The sequence below is a fragment of the Calliphora vicina genome, chromosome 5, assembly GCF_958450345.1.
Source record: "Calliphora vicina chromosome 5, idCalVici1.1, whole genome shotgun sequence".
In the NCBI taxonomy this organism is placed as follows: Eukaryota; Metazoa; Arthropoda; class Insecta; order Diptera; family Calliphoridae; genus Calliphora; species Calliphora vicina.
Window position 1 is genome coordinate 51,729,255 of NC_088784.1, and position 21,470 is coordinate 51,750,724.

A 21,470-nucleotide genomic window follows, 5' to 3' on the forward strand; every position below is an offset into this window, starting at 1 on the left:
TTTTAAAAAAAATTAGATGTTATACAGGATATTGAAATCTTGATGTCTTGGAATTATGAATATCCTTCCGATAAAATTTTCATAATTTTGCATGTAATATTATAAGAGAACAATAATTTCTGAAAATTAATAATTTTTTCAGGTTTATAGGTTTTTTAAGGAAACTTCGAAATGTAGTTAACGTGGATCATGGCATTCGTTATCGAAACGTATTTACTCGAAGTTGTACTCGATTGGTAATCTCTTATCGAAAAGAAACAAACACTGCCGTTTTGTGGTAAAACTAAACAAATCAACCAAAATAATGAAGTAAAATAATAAATAAATGAAAATATACGAATTTTTCTAATATTTTCTCAAAATAAGTGTAAAAAATATACATATTTTATTTTAAAATTGTAAAATTTTGGGCCACAATTAGTTTTATTTACGTTTTTCACAACATTACACATGGTAATTTGTGCTAATCAAAGTATAAAACATTCTGAAATTTGTCACTGGCCGATGATGAGGAATACAAAAAAACATTTGAATCCATTTTTATTAAATGTTTTCTCCATTTTTTTCACAATTTAACAATTTATCACAAATTTATTTATTTTGTTTTGTTTTTTTCTTATTGTCATATGCTTCAGCAATGTAAAAAATAGTAGTAGGTAATATAAATTACGATAGACTACCGTGATCCAAAACATTGCGGCCATCGAAATTTTTTTCTACACGAACGTGCACTCGATATCGAATGCCGTGATTTGCCCCCAGCTATTACATCTACTTCTGAATTAGAAACAATTTCGATATTTGGAATTTTTTCAGGACTATTTTCTGTTGCCTTCAAGAGATTAAATAAATTTTTATTTACCTCTTTTCTTTTTAATTTATTAAATTGTTCTTTTCCAACCACTTTCGGCATATTATTTAACAACACAAACTATTTCAAAAAGAAAAAAAAAACACAAAACGCCGTTAACTTTTCTACAAATCAAAACAAACACAAAACAACACAAACTGTACATGAACAAAAGCAGAAGTATTAAAAAACAGAAACAAGAAAAACCAAAAGCAAATAATTGAAAATATTTCGTACAAAAAATTATTTAAATTCTGTTGATACACTATAATAAACACACACTTTAATAAATTTTAAAAAAGATATTTCTTACATTGAAAATGTATTAATTAATTAAAATCACTTTACAGATTTATATTTATAATAAAATATTTTATATTTTCTAAGAATTTTTTCTACACTTTTATTCACGTCTTATCTGCACAAATGCAACTCGATGACTAAACATTTTATATTATGTAATATAAAATGCGTTTTTTTTGTCGGAAAAGACTCGGTAAAACTGCCGATTTCAATAGTCTTTGCAATACAACCTGCTTCCTTGTAAGGGACAAGAGTAAGCTTAAATATTATTTAAATACTTCACTTACAACCTGCTTCACTGTAAGGGATAGTAGTAAGCTTTTAATTTTCAGCTTACATAAAATTACTCCTATCATTGGTATTCCCTTATTTCCTGCTTCTCATTAAGGCTTAACAGTAAGCGAATATAGATGCAGTTAGGTCCCTTTTTAGCTTCCTCAAAATTTTTTACTGGGTAGTGAGTTTATCAGAGACGCTTTTCGAATAAACATCAACTGAGTGCTGTGTTTTTCAAGTGAATTCGTGTACATTATAAAGTGTGTCTGTATTTCTGTGAATTTATAAACGTGTATAAAAAAACATTGAGTGACTATTTAATTCTGTTGTTGTACATTTTAAGTAAATAAAGAGTTGTTACAATTTTTAAACTACTAAACGGCTTTTATTTGCAATCAAAAGTATCCGGTTTATTTAAAGGAAATAAACAAACGTTTTGAAAAGGTTAAAACGTAACAATATTTTGATTATTAATTGCGATTCTTCAAATATTTCGCCAGCTAAGTAACAAATATTTTATTCAGTACCTTTTATTTTCATTGGTTCAAGTCCTAAGTTAAACATTTTGAAAGATTTGTTTTTAGAATTGTAACTTCTTGCAGTAATATTTATGTATTTATAGAAGGAGTTATCGGAACACTCATCTACAGTGACCGAAATTCCCTTTGTCTTTAGTTATTTTTCGAATTTCAGAAACAATACAATTTTTGTGAGTCATTATTACTTATTTAAATTTGGAATTATGAAAAATTTTAAGCAATTTAATAAATTTAAATATAACATAAAATTGTTCGAATTATTCGTTATTCGAAAATGGCCATTTTTAAATTGTTCGAATAATTATTCGTAAGAAATTATTCGATTAATCGAACGATCATTAGTCGAATGAATACCCTTCTAATTATGGACCAATCGTCACAAAATTTGGTGGGAACTATGGAATATTGTTGACCGATCGTCACGAAATATGGTCGTGAGAGTTCGGCTTACATAAAACTTGTGCCGAATTTGGTTTGAATATGTTTATAATTAAGATATTTATGAGAGCTTAACTATTTTCAAATAGACCAATTGTATGGGGGCTAGGATAAATAATGGGCTGATTCTAACCAAATCAATAGCCTTTGTTTGTTCTTGGGGCAATATAAAGGTTTGTGCCAAATTTTGTCGAATTATCTTTAAACCTGCGACCTGTAGTTTGATTACAAGGTGTACATGGATGGACGGACGGACATCGCTTAGTCGTCTCAGAAAGTGATCCTGAGCAGATTGGTATACTTTAAGGTGGGTGTTGGGACAATATTTTTCTATGTTGCAAACAACAGCCAAAACTTTTTTGTATACTAATAATTTTTTTTTATATTTTAATTTGACCTTTATATATACATATAAAGGATGAAATTTTGACATTTAGTATAGATTATTTGGGACTTTGCACTATTTTTTTAAAAGGAATTTATTGGCAATCTTAAAGGATATTAAAAGATAAACATTTTAAAGGACATTTTTGACATCTTTTGATCCTTACAGGATAAAATAAAGATAATACAAAATATTTTACAACTTCATGTTCTTTTGACAAACAATTTGTCATTGTTGAAATAGCAGGAGTATTTTTAAATATTTTTTGAAAAATGTACTTCTTTGAAACTTTGAAGTCCTTAAAAAAGGACACAGGATCACGAAATGAAAAACTGAAAACACAGTTCTTCTCCATTAAATTTATAGGTTCGTGTCTAACGAATTTTTTCTTTATTTGTCGGACGGTGTAATATGTATATCTTTTCTTTTCCGCTAGTCAAATTATAGATATAAAATCAACAACAAACTGAAAATTTATAGAAAATTGCTGTCTTGTAATATATTTTTGTCCGCTGCATTGCCGATAATCTGCATTACCAAACATGAGAGACAACTACAAGATGAAGCTAATTACTGCGAGTTATGTATTTGGAAGCCATTAATTTGACTAGCGGAAAAGGAAAGATATACATATTTGGTCAATTCGCAAGGTATCTTATCAGTCATATTGTCATAATGTCCTAATATACCACGACTCGTCAGCTCGGCTTAACCGAAACTTAGGAATTCGGCGCAGGTCTCTGGTTGGTTACGATAACACAAACATAGCATACATTTTTTGCTTGAAAAACAATAAAAACCATTGTCAAATATTAGGAAATTATTACAATATGACATGATAAGAGACCTTGTGAATTGACCAATTATATATAAACGTGTAGGAAATTATGTCCTATTTTCAAAAATGTACAAAAAACATTATAAAAGACTTTTTTCAAAAATATGGGAATAAAAAATTATAGCTGATGTTTTTAAAATGCAATAAACGTTTTTTTATGAATCGTTTTTAATGAAATTTTACACTTATATAGAAACGTTCGATCCAAATCCAAAAGTGAAAAAGATATTTGTGAATTGTTAATGACAATCCCACAATTCCCAAAAAAACTTTCGAAAAATCCCAAAATTGGGATTTTTTAGATTTATTGAAGGGACCAAGCTCGGGGCTATGAAATTGCATAATATTGAAGAACATATTGGGACATACAAAACAGGTCTTCATTTTTTGAAAGCAGCTATGCGATTTGAGAAAATGACTAAATTTGAAATTTATATAATAGGTTACTTCGGAAGGCTCTGGACCACGCAATCCCGAAATGTTGTCTTTCAGAAAAATATAAATACAATATTTATGTTTTTCTTATTTTCTGTATAATTTAAAATTAATGTATGTACTTTTTTCCAAAAATGGCGAAAAAATTACTTTTTTATTATACCCTTCACCTTCGTGAGAAGGGTATATACATATAAGTTTGTCATTCCGTTTGTAATTTCTACATTTTTCATCTCCGACCCTATAAAGTATATATATTCTGGATCCTTATAGATAGCGGAGTCGATTAAGCCATGTCCGTCTGTCTGTCTGTTGAAATCAATTTTCTGAAGACCCCAGATATCTTCGGGATCCAAATCTTAAATAATTCTGTCAGACATGCTTTCGAGAAGTTTGCTATTTAAAATCAGCAAAATCGGTCCACAAATGGCTGAGATATGAGGAAAAAACCAGGACTACCTCGATTTTTGACCTATTTTTTACCTATATCTGGATTACTAAGACATTAACATAGACAATATGGATATCTAATGATAGATATTTCCAAGACATTTGCAACGACGTATATAAGACCATAGTAAGTTGGACCTACAATGGGTCAAAATCGGAAAAAAAAATTTTAAAATTTAAAAAAAAAAATTTTAAATAACAGTTAGAAATTTTTTTTTCCAAAAAATGAAAAAAACAACTTTGGATAAAAATAAATTTTGTTTACCTAAAAATATTTAAAATTTTTATTTTGAAGTGTAATTTGGTGAAGGGTATATAAGATTCGGCACAGCCGAATATAGCACTCTTACTTGTTTTTTTTAAGTTTGAATGCACATAACTTTTGACTCAGTAGAGGTATTTAAACAATTCTTTCTTACTATTATTAATACATGTCAAAATGTTAATTCAAAAAATTATATTTCAAAATCGGCCTACGACAGTTTCGTACTAGATTAAAGAAACAGTTTGCATTTTATCTTTAATCTAGTACAAAACAGTCGTAGGCGTAAGACGTTTACACCAACCACGATAAGGGTGATTATCTCTTCTATGGGAACTGCTACTATCTTTAGAGTAGCGAACCGAGACACTCCACAGGGAGGGGTTTTATCGCCACTCTTGTGGAATCTTGCCATTAATATACAACTCATGAAATTAGATTCCATGAAGTGCAAAACTGTTGCATCAGCAGATGATGTTGCTTTAGCCGTTTCTGGTAAACACTTGGACACATTATCACAATGCCTACAAACTTCACTTAGTACACTCAGCCAGTGGAGCACTGCTAGTGGACTCTGTGTGAATCTTGAGAAAACAGAGCTTGTGCTTTTCTCAAGAAGGTACGGAGTGGAACTTATGCTCTCGGATAGTGCTAAGTATCTGGGAATTGTTCTGGACTCTAGCCGAATGGGGCCCGAATATCCATGCGAGAGCGTCTAAAGCGGCTATCGCTATTTATGCCTGCAGAAGAGCCATTGGGAAGACCTGGAGAATTAGCCCCAGAAATGCGAAATGGCTTTTCGACATGGTGGTAAAGCCTATACTAATGTATGGAGCACTAGTATGGTGAAAGGCTCTAGGTAAATCCACCTTTTGTGGGATGATCGAGCGAATCCTGCGAATCTCTGCACTAATGATTACGGGTGCGCAACGGAGCACTCCATCTCGTGCTCTGTTCGTTATGATGCACTGGCTACCTGCTGATCTCATGGCCAAACAATATGACCTTCAATTCGGCGGTTAATCTAAGCACTATAGGAGCATGTAGGCCTGGTACCGGCCATACGTCTATTTTGGGAAGTGTACCTTATCTCCCTGTCAAGATTGATTACTGCACTCCCTTACCCTTTATCGACAGACGCTTCTCTGTATCGTTGGTGGGTGAGTTACCTTCTTCTAGGTACTCGTTTGTCATCTATACAGATGGCTCTAAGTCTGCGGTTGGGGTGGGTGGTGTATTCTATCTACATAGCTCATCTATCTACTGTGGATGTCAGGAAGATAGATTAGTTCATTCGTGCGTCTGGTTGGTTCGGCACTGAACCCAATTCCGACATGTGAGGATCCTATTTGGGACCTGAGCATGATCCTTAGGGTATCACAAAGGAACAATTTATGTGAACTCTTTAATACCAGCTGCCTTCATAACCTAACCTAACCATGATATAAACTTGATTTCTTCCATTTGATCACTAAACAGAATGACAAACACATTTCCAAATTAAAATTTTGCTTCTTTTTATTATTTTTTTAACTTATTCTTCATTATCTATCAAACATTTGATTTTGGTATTTTTGTCGTTACGTTATTTCGCATTTTAGTTGACGATATAAACGAGTGCAGCGTCTTCCAGACAGAGATCTTCGCGATCTGGAAAGCTACAGAGTTGATAAAGGTACACGTCAATAAGGGGTCTGCAGTGACTATATACATACGTGGACAGTCAGACGGCACTAAAGGATCTGGAATGTCATCTAATTCATTTAAGCCTAGTGGAGGACTCAATAAGATTGTATTGGGTACCAGGGGGGTTATTATGTAATTCGATTCGAAACGAAACACTTTCGAAATACAATGTATAAAGCATACAAATTCGAACGAATTTCTTTTCGGAAGGAGTTACATAATAACCCCCCAGGGCACTGTGATATACAGGGAAATGAGGTAGCAGATGAACAGCTGGCCAAAACTTAATGCAAGCGCAACCAGAACACTGATAGAGCTGGATTGGTATAATCTCAAGATTCTAGTAGGAGTGATAACCGGTCATTGCCTAATTGGAGCCTTCAAAGGTAAATGGGATAATGGCACACAGGATTTATGTAGAGTGTGTGGGGATGTAGAGGAGCTAGAGACAGTAGACATATCATGCGCAACTGCTCTAGGCTACAGGGTCACATATTTAAATGCCTAGGAAACAGATTTCTGGAAGAACTCAGTAATGTTGCTGGCTGTAAACTGAGTAACATACTACGTTTCATTAAAATAATAGGGTGGCTATTTAAAGGACGTTCTACAACGATTCCAAATCAAAATGCAAAATAACGTAACATCACTTTTCATAAGTTGACAGGAAAAGCAAAAAACGATATAAAATGAAAACTACTTGAGATATTAAAATAAATGACACCAGAATTATAATTTATACAAAAAAACTAGTTTTATCAAAATACACTTTAAGATACTTGGCTTAAGTTTTTTTTTTGGAATTGTTGTTTTCTGAAACAAAAAAACATCGTAAATATAAATTTTTATGAAAAAATAAAAACTTTTTTTATTTTAAATAAAAGCAGTTTATATATACATTTTTAAATTTTTTGTTTTTTTTATTTTAATTACTAACAACACTTTTTTAAACTAAAAAAGGTACTTCATTAAATTTTCATAAATACTGCAAAAAAATTATTTAAACAAAATTAGGATACAATCTAAAATAATGTAAAAACAATTTACTAATTAATTACTCAAAGCATATACGTTATTTTGTTTAAGAAAATCATGTACTTGATGATACTTTAGTTTCAATTTTGGTTATAACTTGGTTATTTTTGATAGTAAAAGTAATATGATGTAGTGAATCGTAATCAATAATAAAATCAATTTCGAATTATTTTGCATTTTAGGTGCCGATATGTATATCTATTGATGGGAATCACAATGGACCTCATGGATCCGAATGAATGTGCACATAATGTACACCCCTTCCAAACTAATCAATTTAATTATATATTTATTCGTTTTATACGATTATTCTACATAAAATTGTTCGAATTATTCGCTATTCGAAAATTGTAATTTTTAAATAGTACGAATAAAAATAATTATTCGTAAGAAATTATTCGATTAATCGAACGATCATTACTCGAATAAATACCCTAGTACAAATATAAACGTTAATTTTTACATATATAGATAAGCAATTGTAAATGTTTTATTAAATTTTGTATGTAAACAATAAACAATGTAAAGTATAAGATATAATTATGTATGTAAAACTAACACAAGTTGCAAAATAGATATACTTACGTAAACAATAGTAATAATAATAATGATAAGTAATTCACTACATAATTTATAACAGATTCAAACTAATTTCTTATGATTTCTTATACATTACGTCGACGTGTAGATTTCCCTATAGCCACTGATGTGATGGGTGTAGAAATTGTTGAAGTAGAGGATGGTGCTAGGGGAGTCATCCTTAAACGCAATGAACGACCCACAGGTATTTTAGCAGAGACTAATCGCGGATTTTTGGAAAATGATTTCTTTTCAATTGTGCTTTCCACTGGTTTGTCCGTCTTCGTTTTCGATCTAACAGGAATGCGACTCTTTCCAATTTCTGATTTTGTGTTTGGTTTTGCATATGTTGATTGAATAGATAGATTTTCTTGAGAAAGCCTTTTTCTTGTCATAATCATTTTAGATCTAAGTTCCTTTTTCGCTGAATTCCTTGTGGACACACTTTTATTTAGTTTCGGTTGTTCTTTCGATGGTGTCTTCTTGGGGTCATTTTGGATAATACTGGTGTCTGATTTACTATTATTAGATATTGATTTTCTTTTATCTACAACATTTTCTTTATTTGCTGTAGGGCTTGTAACACAATGACTTGTAGTTGTTGTGATTGGAGTAGCATTTTCCTCCTCCAGACTGCACTGCTTTAATACTGGCGATGTCGCTTGTAAGTCGATTGATATTGATGGAATTTTTTTAAATCTACGTTTTCGGGTGCTGCATGGAGTAGATGTAACGCTTGATGTATCGGTCGTATCTAAAAAAAATTTACATAATTAAAGAGAAAACAAAAAACAAGTAATAAAAACAACGTTTCAAAACACCACACTCAAGACACAAATGGACAGGCTCTAATTTACAAAATTGTTACTTACTCTAATTCAATGAATTATACTCGTTTAATGTTTACCTCTTTCTTTCGCAGAACATATGACTGTGTTTTGGAGTATATATTTACATAAGACATATTTTTGATAAACATTGCATAAATAAATATGTTAATTTTGAGAACCATTTTTACACTTACAAGTAAGTTGCTTTTAACAATTTGAAATTTGATTTCAAAATGGTTTACAAAATATTCAAGGGGATATTTCATTGTACTTTTTCTTTATTTTTTGTACCAATGAAAACAGAAACTTGAAATCAGAGAATGGGAATCCACAAGTTGGTTTATGGTATTTTTTATTTATTCTAATGGTACTTTTTTAATACATTTATAGTAATGAAGAATCATGAAATTAGACAAAAATTATCTTGAATGAGTTAGAATCCGCAAAAGGTGGATTTTTCTTCCTTCTAACGCTTCTTATTGAATTTTTTATAATAATGGCCCTAGAAACATGAAATGAAGCATATGTGGTTCTGATTGAGTGAGAATCAAAATCGGAAATTTTATGCTACTTTTTCCTATTCGAATGATATTTTTGATTCTTAATTAAACAAATAAATAAGAAGCCACAAAGGGGCAACTAATGGTCCTTTATCCTACTTCTAATCGTAATTTTTTTTAACAATGAATCTAGAAACATAAGGACTGAGTTCGAAAAATTCTTAACATGCATATCTATATATTAGAGTGACAATCAGTTGTATGGAAAAAATTTTTTGTTAAAATTTTGAAGAGTGCCGGGTGGAATATTGTAACACTAGTCCTAAATGTTAAGTGCTGAAAATTTAAGCCAAATCGGGCAACGATTTCTGGACGCGCATCGAGGTCAAAGTTCAGATATATGCAAAACTTTACTATTTATATGGAATAAATAGGTGAAACTCGTTAAATGTCTGCATTGTTTTCTAGAAATGTATAGATTTATTTATATTAATGAATATTACATTAATATATTTACATTTTGGAAGTTAACCCTGCATCTCCTTTTGGTCAAAATGACCCAAAAACTGTATTATCGCCAAAATTCGGAAAAATGCAAATTTTTCAAATATTTTAAAAATTTTGCTACTAAATAAATAATTTTGCAATTGAATGCAAAAGAATCGAAATATGTACGTAATTATCGTTGTAATGAGATATAATGACAAAATTTGGTTAAAAAATGTTAAAGTTATTACAAATTCGCCAGACCATTAACGTGTTTCAGGCCACTTGAACAAAAAATTTAGGAAAAAAAATTAATATATTTCGAGAAAAATGAAAATAAAAGCTAATTTTCATTTAAAATATATCCGTATTTACTTGAGCCGATTTTAATGAAAATCGTAACATTTCACTATCTTTTCATTAGAAATTCCACATATTGAAAAATTTGACCTTTGACCTTCACGATTCTAAGGTTATCGTTTTCCGATTTTAGTGAAACTTTCAGACCATAATTCAAATTACCAGGATTATAATATTATGAATAAGTTTTATTTAAAATTTATAACAGTAAGGAAATTGGGCACATTCGCCTAAATATGGGCAAAAAATTTGTTTTTCTTGAAAATCGCAAAATTTAAATCGCAGGTACGGAAAACTGTAAGAGGTATTGACATAATTTTTATTCCCTATTTTGATCTCAATAAATGCCAATGTGATGATCAAAAAGAAAATTTTTAAAAATTTTAAAATGCCGTTAAAAAAAATAATTTTTTTGGCCATACCTGTGAATAGGTTAACGGTATCCTACGAAGACAAAAACTCATACACAAGTAAATACGGATATATTTTAAATAAAAATTAGCTTTTATTTTAATTTTTTTCCTAAATTTTTTGTTCAAGTGGCCTGAAACACGTTAATGGTAATAACTTTAACATTTTTTAACCAAATTTAGTCATTTATATCTCATTACAACGATAATTACGTACATATTTCGATTATTTTGCATTCAAATGCAAAAGTATTTATTTAGTAGCAAAATTTTTTCAAAAACTGAAAAATTTGCATTTTGCTCTAATTTTGGCGATAATACAGTTTTTGGGTAATTTTGACCCAAAGGAGATACAGGGTTAATTTCCAAAAAAAAAATTTAATGTAATATTCATTAATATAAATAAATCTACATATTTATATAAAACAATGCAGAAAGTTAACGAGTTTCACCTATTTATTCCATATAAATAGTATAATTTTGCATATATCTGAACTTTGACCTCGATGCGCGTCCAGAAATCGTTGCCCGATTTGGCTCAAATTTTCAGCACTTAACATATAGGCCTAGTGTCACAATATTCCACCCGGCACTCTTTGAAATATAAAAAAAAAATCGGCTGTCACTCTACTATATATATAAAAGTATGTTAATAAAAATTAAACCACTAAACTTACAGTTTTGCTTTTTTATGGAAATTATTACTACAATTTACAAAAAAAAAAATATTTTTATAGTTCTAATCACTAGTGATGAAATTTTTAACCTTTTTCGGAAACTCTTCCATTTATAGTGCTTTCTGTCACTTTGTTCGAACAGGTTGTCCATCTCCGTTTAAAATCTACCACAGTTTTGGACACCTTTTTTGTGCTCTTCAATTCTCTTTTAACAATAGACCAATATCTCTCCATTGGCCTTAGCTTCAGGCAGTTTGGAGGATTTGCCTCTCTTGATACAAATAGATTATTGTTCTTTTACCACTCAAGACCTTTCTTACCATAGTGACAGGATGTCAAATCCGGTCAAAAATAAGTGGACACATTAAGAAGTCTTATGAATGAAGCATACTTTTTTGCAAACATTCCTTGATGTAAATTTCGGTGTTTATAGAGCCCTTTGTAACAAATGTTTGGCTTCTTGCCAAACTGCATATTGCTTGCCATACCAAGAACTTTTTGAAAAAATAAGCAACATAAAAATATTGACCTGGAACCTGCGAAAAATTATTCGTACGTACGTTTCGTCATCCTCGAGCATAAGCAACATAAAAATATTGACCTGGAAGGTGCGAAAAATTATTCGTACGTACGTTTAGTCATCCATTATGCAGAAGGTATATTTTTTATAAAACTAAAAACTTAAAAATTAAAATTATTGTGTTATTATACACGTACTTATATAGTGCTGATTGTGTGAAAATCTCAATTTCTGTAAGAAAATAGAAAAATATAATTTTAAGCTCAAATGATTTAGAATGAAGTGAGAACACGTAACTGGTTCCTTTTCGTCCTTCTAATGGAACTTTTTAATTTTCTATAATATTAATACATGAAGTTAAACATCAATGGTCCTGAATAATAAAGAAAGCACAAAATAGTACCTTTTAATTTTTTAATAGTGTTTTTCGTTTTTTCTGTTTTAAAGGACTTTCAAATATGAAATTAGATAAAAAATTTCCTTAATATGTGAGAATGCAGAAGGAGGACTATGTGAAACTTTATTTCTTATGTTTCTTGAATTTTCTAAATTAATGATCTTACGACATATGTATAATATAAAGGAGAAATTAGCGTCATATTTTGTTTATTCTAAACAAATTAATATTAAATTAATAAAGTTAGAAACAAAAGTGTTTACACATATGAATCTGAATAAAGTAAGAATTGACAAAAGTGAAATTAATTTAATGAAGCTTGAAACATAAAAAAGGAACCAACGAAAGCATTTTAATCATGCTACTTTAATATTGTCAAAGTCGTGCTTTAGGAAAGAGAACATAAAATTTGTCAATTGCAGTTTTTTGCTTTATTTTGTTTTATACTTACAATTCCGCTAACGAAGTAGCGGGTGTAATGCTAGTATTAAATATTATTTTGTATAACTTATTAAGTGAATTTTTCCTATGCAGATTTGGATTCTTCTTCAAGGGAATCGCAATGAACACACCCCTTCCAAACTAAACTATTAGGTGTAGTTATACACATGCATATATACATATGAAAGCGTTCTATGTATGAATGTATGTTTTAGCATTACTTTTATTTTGCGTATTATTTTTCTCTTCAATAGTAATAACAAAATTATACAAATTATACGTAGATTTGAATTTTTACAAAAAAAAAAATACAAGAGATCGAATTAATTTGGATAAAATACAATAAATTACAATCCCTTATAAAGTAGTATGAATAAAGATAGATAGATTGATAGTATAAATAAAATGTACAAAATGTAACAAAATCAAATATATATGTAATTATGTATGTAAGTGTGAGTATAATCTAACAGTTGGTGTTTTGTAGTGTTTGTTTTTTAATAAAATTTTTTTATAGGAATATATTCTCTTAATTACCTATTTCAATACACGGCTGCTTTCTAACAGGCGAGGACATGGCTGTAGAAGCATATAATTTAGGCGACGTTCGCAAAACACGCTTGCGTCCATTTCGTAATGGTGTGGATGCTACCGTAATAAGTGAGGATGATGTATCCATTTTCTAAATAAGATAAAGTACAGAAATTAGAGTGCTATTTTTAAAAACAATATGATTTTTTTGTATTTCGTGTTCACTGTCCCCTCCTCCGCCCTTCAGTTAATATTCATTTTGATCCAAAAATACTGAAAATGCATTTTAAAATTGCTAAATTTGTTTTAACTATTAATGTCCACTTTTAATGTGCACTGTATATGGTGGTTGTAATTATCATATTGATATCGTTGATAAAATGATACACAGTTTTTAATTATTTTCAAATTCGTATTTTTTTAGGTATTAATAAGAAAAATATTGCCACAAGTTTTACAAACAATATTGATTGATTGAGATAAAACAATTGAATGATAAGGATGTCGTTAAATAGTGTTAATTATGATCTTATATGTATGTATAATAATGATATGCATGCAATCTAATGATGTTTGAGAACTGGATCTTGAATATTATACGTGAACACATGTTAAAGTTGGAGTCTTGTTCGTCTGGTAGAGGAGGTAGATGGTGTCGTACTCACTTTGCCAATGGGTTGGGAAACATTGCGAAATGTACGACTGCGCATAGGGCGCATTGTTGAATTTACCCGCAAACGGGATGATGTTCCCGAAATAGCCTTCGGAGATTTAGCTGTCGGAGATTCCGGTATTACTTCAGATATATCCAGCTAATTAAAAAAAATACTTGGGTTTAGCAACAATTATTTATTATTATATATTTTTGTTTTTGTAATTACCTCTTCCTCAGATGTAACATCGGACTTATCATGGGTACTTTCTTTATCAGTACGAATTTCATGTCGTAAAAATGAAGTTTCTGTGAAGCTTTTTCCTTTAGCTACCGTGTTACTTTCGGGTAGCGCATCTTTCCCCGGTGTTAAAGTATTTTCAGCCTGTTTTTCCGGTGTTTGGTTTGCAGATGAGAGGCGTAATTCATTTTGAGATTTTGAAGATATTTTAGATTTTGTAGGGCTATGTAAAATCTTTTCAATTATTTCCGGTTCTCGAGGTTTAGGTTGGGATAGTTCTGTATCGTCCTTTTCATTATTATTTTGATTTTTATTTCGCTTGCTATATCGTAGACTTCGCCTGACTGAGGAATTGTCTGGTCCAGAATTTTTTTTAGGTTCTTTTAACTTCTTGTCAGAGTCAATTCGGGCTTCAATTCTTATTTTATTAGGTCTAACTATGTTATCATTACCAGGAGTGCCATTGCTATCAATTGAATTGTTTCGAGAAAGGTTGAGAGATTTCCTTAAAAACCGATGGTTTGTAATATTCTCACTCCCAAATGTTGTAGGCATGCTTGATGCTGAGGGCGAAACAACTGTAATTTGGCTATCTACTAGTGTACTATGGTTATTGCTTTCATTTTGCGAATTTGTCGTTTCTTCTGATATTACTGTATTTTCTATACAATCTGATACGAGAGCAGTCGCTGATGTTTCAGTATTGACTTCGGACAATGTATCGGTTGCTTCAGTTTCCATATTCTTCTCAGACGGATTTATTTCGGGTTCATCATCTTCATCATCTGATTCCACTTCTTCATTTATTCCTTTTGCAGGTGGATTAAAAACTCCATCGAGCATGTCTTTGAAGTCAATGATACATTTCACAGTTCTGGGATCAAATTTGTTCTGCAAAGCATTAAAAGCATCATTAGGATTTTTAAAATATCAAATAAAATAGTACGCAGGGTGTAAACAAAACTTAAGATATACAAAATAATATTGCCAATATGTGGTGTTTTTAAACAAAATAAAGTCATACAATCAAATGTACGCGTAAAATAAAAAAAAAAACATCAAAATCGCCAAAAATTATTAATAGTGGACATGGAACTTCACATACAAAATAATTAGATATCGAATATTTGGTGAACTGTATTACAGACTTCTTTATATGACTTCTTTCATATAAAAAAAATAGTTATAATTTATATCTGGAGAATTATAATAGTTTAAATAATGCTTCAAGGGACTTGCCCCCTTCCATACAAAGTAAATATTTATTATCGAATATCTGGAGAACTCTAATAATACAATTCTCAATACTTTGCATGAGTTATTTTGGTACCTTGACTTATTGCAAATGGATGGTATCAGATCATGTTAAGTAAATAGTTCTTTTCGACAACTGTTATAGGTAGAGTATTCTAACTTTTTATAAATTGCTTTCATATTATTTATATTTTGTATACATTCAAAGGCATGGTATGCAAATAAACACAAACAAGAAATTCCGGTATTAATTATATTCATTTATTTTTTTTATAAAATCCTTTCATATTTTTCTATTATTTTACTACGACAAGGGTATCGAAGCCCAATTATGAATAAAAATTCACCAGGAGTATTTTTCCCTTTTCCCATTCTTCCTATTCAAATTCAATGTTAAATAAATCAAATTGTTAAGCCTTAATTAATAAATTTGTAAAATACTGCAATATATTACACAGTACAACACATGATTTTGGGACTCAATTCTGACAATTGCACGTGAAAGTAGCCCCAAAAATAAGAACTTCTGCATCATTAGTTTTGTCAAGTTGGCTGCCGTAATAATTTAATGGCCATACGAATTTTTTTCCCTCAAGGTGGATTTTTATCACTTTTTCTATATTTTAGCATGGTTATATCTCTTATACCGTACGGAATATCTCTTTTGTGGCTGAAGCAAAGTTGTAGATATTGAATAGTAGAAAAAAAGTACGGAACATACCTATCCGAAAAAGGTGCATCCAGTGCCTTAAAAATCGCAAAAATGCCCATTTTTTAAAATTTGTACCAATTTTTCACATTTTTTGCTCAATAACTGAACATTGCTTCAGTCACAAAAGTGATATTCCGTACGGTATACGAGATATAGCCGTGCTAAAATATAGAAAAAGTGATAAAAATCCACCTTGAGGAAAAAAAATTCGTATGGCCATTAAATTATTACGGCAGCCAACTTGACAAAACTAATGATGCAGAAGTTCTTATTTTTGGGGCTACTTTCACGTGCAATTGTCAGAATTGAGTCCCAAAGCAATGAACTGAAAAATGTTGTACTGTGTTATAAAAGTTGTGCTTTACGTTTTATATATACTGTAAAAAAGAAAAGACTATATCGAAGGCTTTTATTCGAAATGGTCTATCTACTCGTTTACTATTAAAATAAAAATTAAAAATTACTATTAGAAATCTTGACTTTTTTATTTTCCGATTATTTTTTGACATTTGTTAAGACCATGTTGTTGTTGTTTTTGTAGAACTGCCAACACCTTGTATAAATTCACATTGGATTATGTCATAAACTTCTATATTGCTCTCAAATAACTGTTGTAACCATAGAGAATATACATAGAGCGGAAACTCTCCTGTCAAAGACCTTACTCTGTCGTCAAAAACTGTAACTGGTGAGAATCCTATTAGTAATAAAAACTATGTGAAAACCACTTTCGTATCAACATGTGCAACTTTTTTGAGTAATTTTTTTGTTTGAGTTTTTTGATTTGAAAGTTGAGTTGATGTAAATATATTTATAATGTGCTGTTTTTCTATAGCGAATGAGCGTTTTGAGTGGACGTTTTACATGAATTTTGTTTTTGTTACAATAACAAAACACATGCACATTAATGTGCTGTTTTTCTATAGCGAACGAGTACTTTGAGTGGAAATTTAACATGTGTTTTGTTATTGTAACAAAAACAAAATACATGTAAAACGTCCACTCAAAGCACTCGTTCGCTATAGAAAAACAGCTCATAATACTGATTAAATTTGTGTTTAAAAATAAATAACAGTGAAATAAAAGAAAAACAATGTCTAATATATACAAAATCATTGAAAAGGAAGGGCGAAGCACGATATGAGATTGCTTTAAAATTCAAATATAAAATTTAAAAAAAAAACAACAAAATTAAACGTAAAAGAGTTGATGATGTTGTTGCCTCTTTTAGGCAGAACAGGAATAAAAACAAATAACAAACGGAACTGACAACCATAACTATTATACACCTCTACAAGCAATCGTTGACGGCGATATTGAGGATGAAGTTATCGTTGAAACAGCTGTTAAGGAACCACCAATAACAATATTAAAATGTAAAACTGAACAATTACATGAAATGTGTAGAATAATGGAAGTAAAAGAATATTCTATACGTAGAATATCTATTGGCCTCAAACTTTTTTGAGAATGATTTTGATAAAGTTCGTGTGGCATTAACAAACAATTTCAAGTTAGAACATTTTACATATGCCTCTAAAAATGAAAAACCGTATAAAGCGATTTTACTTGGTTTAGATAAAACCGATCCATCTATCATTAAAAATCGTCTCACTAGTCTGGGTCTAAAGTGTACTGACGTTAAAATTGTCACTAAAACCAGAGATAATGATGATTAAATCATTTTTATAATATATTTCAAAAGGAAATCAATAACTTTAAAGGAGTTCAAAATTACTCCTCCATAAATTACATTAAAGTTAGATGGAAATACCAAAAACCCAATAAAGCTAAAGTAACCCAATGCTATAACTGCCAAATGTTTGGACACGGTTCCAGCTGATGTATGGTCAAAACATTTTGTGCCCATTGCGCTGGTAATCATAAAACCGCCGATTGTAATGCATATTTCGAGAAGTGTGCAAACTGTAATGGATCCCATGAAGCTATGTCACCCGATTGCCCTAATAGGGAATCTTATAAAAAAAATTAGACAAAGGTCTCAACCAAATCGCGTAAGACAAAATACTCAAAACCATAACAATAACAATAACACAAACTACAGTGCTAACTTTCCCAATTCATTAAATCAAAATGAATTTTTTGTCTATATGCAGTTTTGACTCTCATTAGTATTTTTATACCACATAAACTAAGTTTCATTATTTTTTTACACACATTTTTTATACAACACCGTTATTTCTGTTTTGGTTTTTCTGAGATTTTTGACTTTTTTTTAACCTACTATTTTTATTGCTTTATAAACCCAAAAAATCTTTCTATAAAAGTTGAGCTAGAAATAATTAAAGATATGGACAATGGAGTGGGAGTTACAGGTCTAACAAATAAATTTGGTGTAGCGAAGTCCACAATATGGGGCATTAAAAAAATACAAAGTGGAATTCTATGCCACAATAAAAGCGGAATATCCCAGCGTCGAAAAAATACTCCATAACTGACTTTTAAAGCAGCGATGTAAAAATTTGCCTGTTAGCTTAAGACAAAAAAAAATACACGAGCAGTTACACGATCAGGAGATTTCAATGCAAGCGCAGGCTGGCTTCAAGGGTACAAAGCAGCAACTCAAGCTGTTCAAATTTTTGAAAAAGCCATTGACTGGGCTGAGAACAATACTAAAGATTATGAAAATATCTTAGTTTTACAAATTTCGTGATTTAGCAGTACAAAAAGCCAAAAGTACATGTACAAAACAAGCAACCATTAATGATTTATTTGTTCCTTTATAAAAATATAATAAAATGTACATTTTTGACATAAAATTTTATGATTTTTTATTATTTTTTCAGTCTCGATAAAGTGAATTTATTGGATAAAGTGAACAGGCCTTGCATTAATTAGATCACTCTATCCCGACTCCACTGTACTACTGAATCATACTCATATAGTTTTACCTCATGAAAGCACCTATATTCCTTCTGATCCATCTAGGCAAGCATCTACGTTGAATTTTTTCTTAACAAATGTAGCACATAACTTGGCAGCTGTAAAAGTAATAAATGAGCTCAGTTCTGATCATCTTCCAATCTCTAGTGTTATAAATCACAGAGTAGATTTTGTAAACAACATACATACAATACGTACATAAGAAAACAAATTGGCATCGGTTTCAAACATCAATAAATAGAAGCCTATCTAGTACTATTGGCATGACAGAAATAACAAATACAAACCAAATTGATGAAATGGTCGAAATTTTTAACGATGTTGTTAAGAAGGGAATTGATGAAAGTACACCCAAGTATATCGACGAAATTGGAAACGGTACGTGGATATTAATGATCATCGCCAAATGACGCGGTTAAACAAAGAAATCAGGGGCTGAATTACCGCATTCGATATCGATTAAATTCGATCGTAATTTTCTGATTTGAGATTACGGCATTCGATATCGAGCATGAAATTTAGTACATTTTGTTATAATTACAATATCGAAATCATTTGTCGATGCAAGAAATGCTTAAGATGCAATCAATGTTATTGCAGGCTGTGCTTAACAGACCATGAACTGTCTAAGAGCTAGTTTCTTACTTGTCAGTTAAACTCAGCTTAACACGCTGTTATATTAATCCTGAAACATATTTTGCCGGAATTTAACCACTGATTGTGTTTCTCACTAGTGGATAAATTTTGTTAGCATTGCCATACTTTTCAGTCAAATCACATGTTTATTCTTCAAATTTTTTCATATAAATATGGCAATACTATACATTTTATAAGAAAAAGCAACAGCGTTACATAACTTTTTTTGTAAATTTTAACATTCTAAAAGAAAAAGCGACATAAAAGTATATAAAATGTATATTAAAAATTATATTGATGTTAATAAAGCAAATAAAAACAAAGAGCTGCTGTGCTGAATTGTTTATTTTATTTTCCATCTGTTTGTGCTTTGGCATTTTATACTTAGGTTTAACTCACCAATGATGCTCAGTTAAACCTAGATTATATAGCATATAAACAATAAGTGAGAAACACAATTTTTAGTTTAATTTAGGTTTAAGCGAAGAATGTAGATTATCTCTATCCCAGAAACTAGCTCTAAGAATATGTTTTTGGAATGCAAACGGCATACGCCAACACAAAAACGAACTCGAATATTTTTTAAGAAACCAACAAATTGATATAATGCTGGTTTCTGAAACTCATTTGACGTCCAGAAGTTCCTTTCGAATAAATGGATATGTAATATATGACACCAAAGATCCCAGAGGTAGAGCATGCGGAGGCTTGGCAACTTTAATAAAAGCTCGAATAAAACACTACTTAATGTGTGATTTTTGTGAAGATTATCTACAAGCTACTACAATCTGTCTTGAAGATTTTCATCGAAACTTAGTGATTTCATCGATATACTCACCCCCAAGATTCTCAATTACAGAAAGTCAATATAATAGATTTTTTAAATCACTAGGGCCCCGTTTCCTGGCTGCTGGCGATTATAATGCTAAGCACACATTCTGGGGATCACGACTGATTACCCCTAAAGGTCGTGTTTTGTTCGACTCAATTTCTAAAATGGGTTTGCATGTGCTTTCGAGCGGTCAACCTACTTACTGGCCTACTGACCCACGAAAAATACCGGATGTTATTGATTTTAGCGTGATGAAAAATATCCCTAGAGAAATGATTCAAATTGAATCCTCGCTGGAACTATCAGCACCCTAGAAATTGTATCCCCGACTGGTAATTTAGCGATGGCAGGCACAAGAATAAATTGGCTCAAATATAAAAAATACCTCAGTACACATTGCTCGGAAAACATACCGCTAAGAACACCAGAAAACATCGATCACTCTCTTATCAATTTCGATAAAAATCTCAAACTGGCTGCTCAACATGCTACCCAAACCCCCCGACAATTCAGATATAATAGAATTAATTCTGCAGATGTCGAACGGCTCTTAAATGAAAAAAGATTTCGAAGAGAGTGGCAATTGCACAGATCCCCCCAACTAAAATCGAAGCTTAAAGATTGTATAAAAAGACTTAAAAAGCTCTTGGAATTTCGAGAAATGGAATCATTGAATAAATATTTAGAAAGCCTGGACGCAACCCCGCAATCGGATTACTCATTATGGCGAGCAACAAAAAGTCTTAAAAGACCCGTTATATGTAAGTCCCCCTTGCGAAATTCAAGTGGCGGTTGGGCAAGAGATGATACTGAAAAATGGAATCTGTTTGTTAATCATTTAAAAAAAGTATTTACACCGAACACATCAAACGAAGCAATTGAGTTGCCACCTGTTGCACCCTATTTTGGAGCAGCCGTACCTCTACGTTTTGAGATTCGAGAGATCGAAAATGCTATTGCTGATTTAAATCCCAAGAAAGCGCCTGGTATGGACAAGATCAGCAACAAGAT

At 31.0% G+C, this 21,470-nt stretch overlaps 1 protein-coding gene across 1 annotated transcript in view; it reads right to left on the reverse strand.

Annotated features, from left to right (window-relative positions):
- Nucleotides 1–7,953: 7,953 nt before the first annotated feature.
- The window catches only part of Cap-G (Chromosome associated protein G), a 35,583-nt gene continuing 22,066 nt past the window's right edge, over nt 7,954–21,470 (reverse strand). Inside the window, exons 8-11 of the mRNA XM_065510615.1 lie at nt 14,110–15,012; nt 13,894–14,040; nt 13,235–13,379; nt 7,954–8,830 (exon numbers count right to left, since the gene is read on the reverse strand). Of these exons, the coding sequence (XP_065366687.1) occupies nt 8,163–8,830; nt 13,235–13,379; nt 13,894–14,040; nt 14,110–15,012 (1,863 nt within the window). The 3' untranslated portion in view covers nt 7,954–8,162. The remainder of the gene's footprint in view (nt 8,831–13,234; nt 13,380–13,893; nt 14,041–14,109; nt 15,013–21,470) is intronic.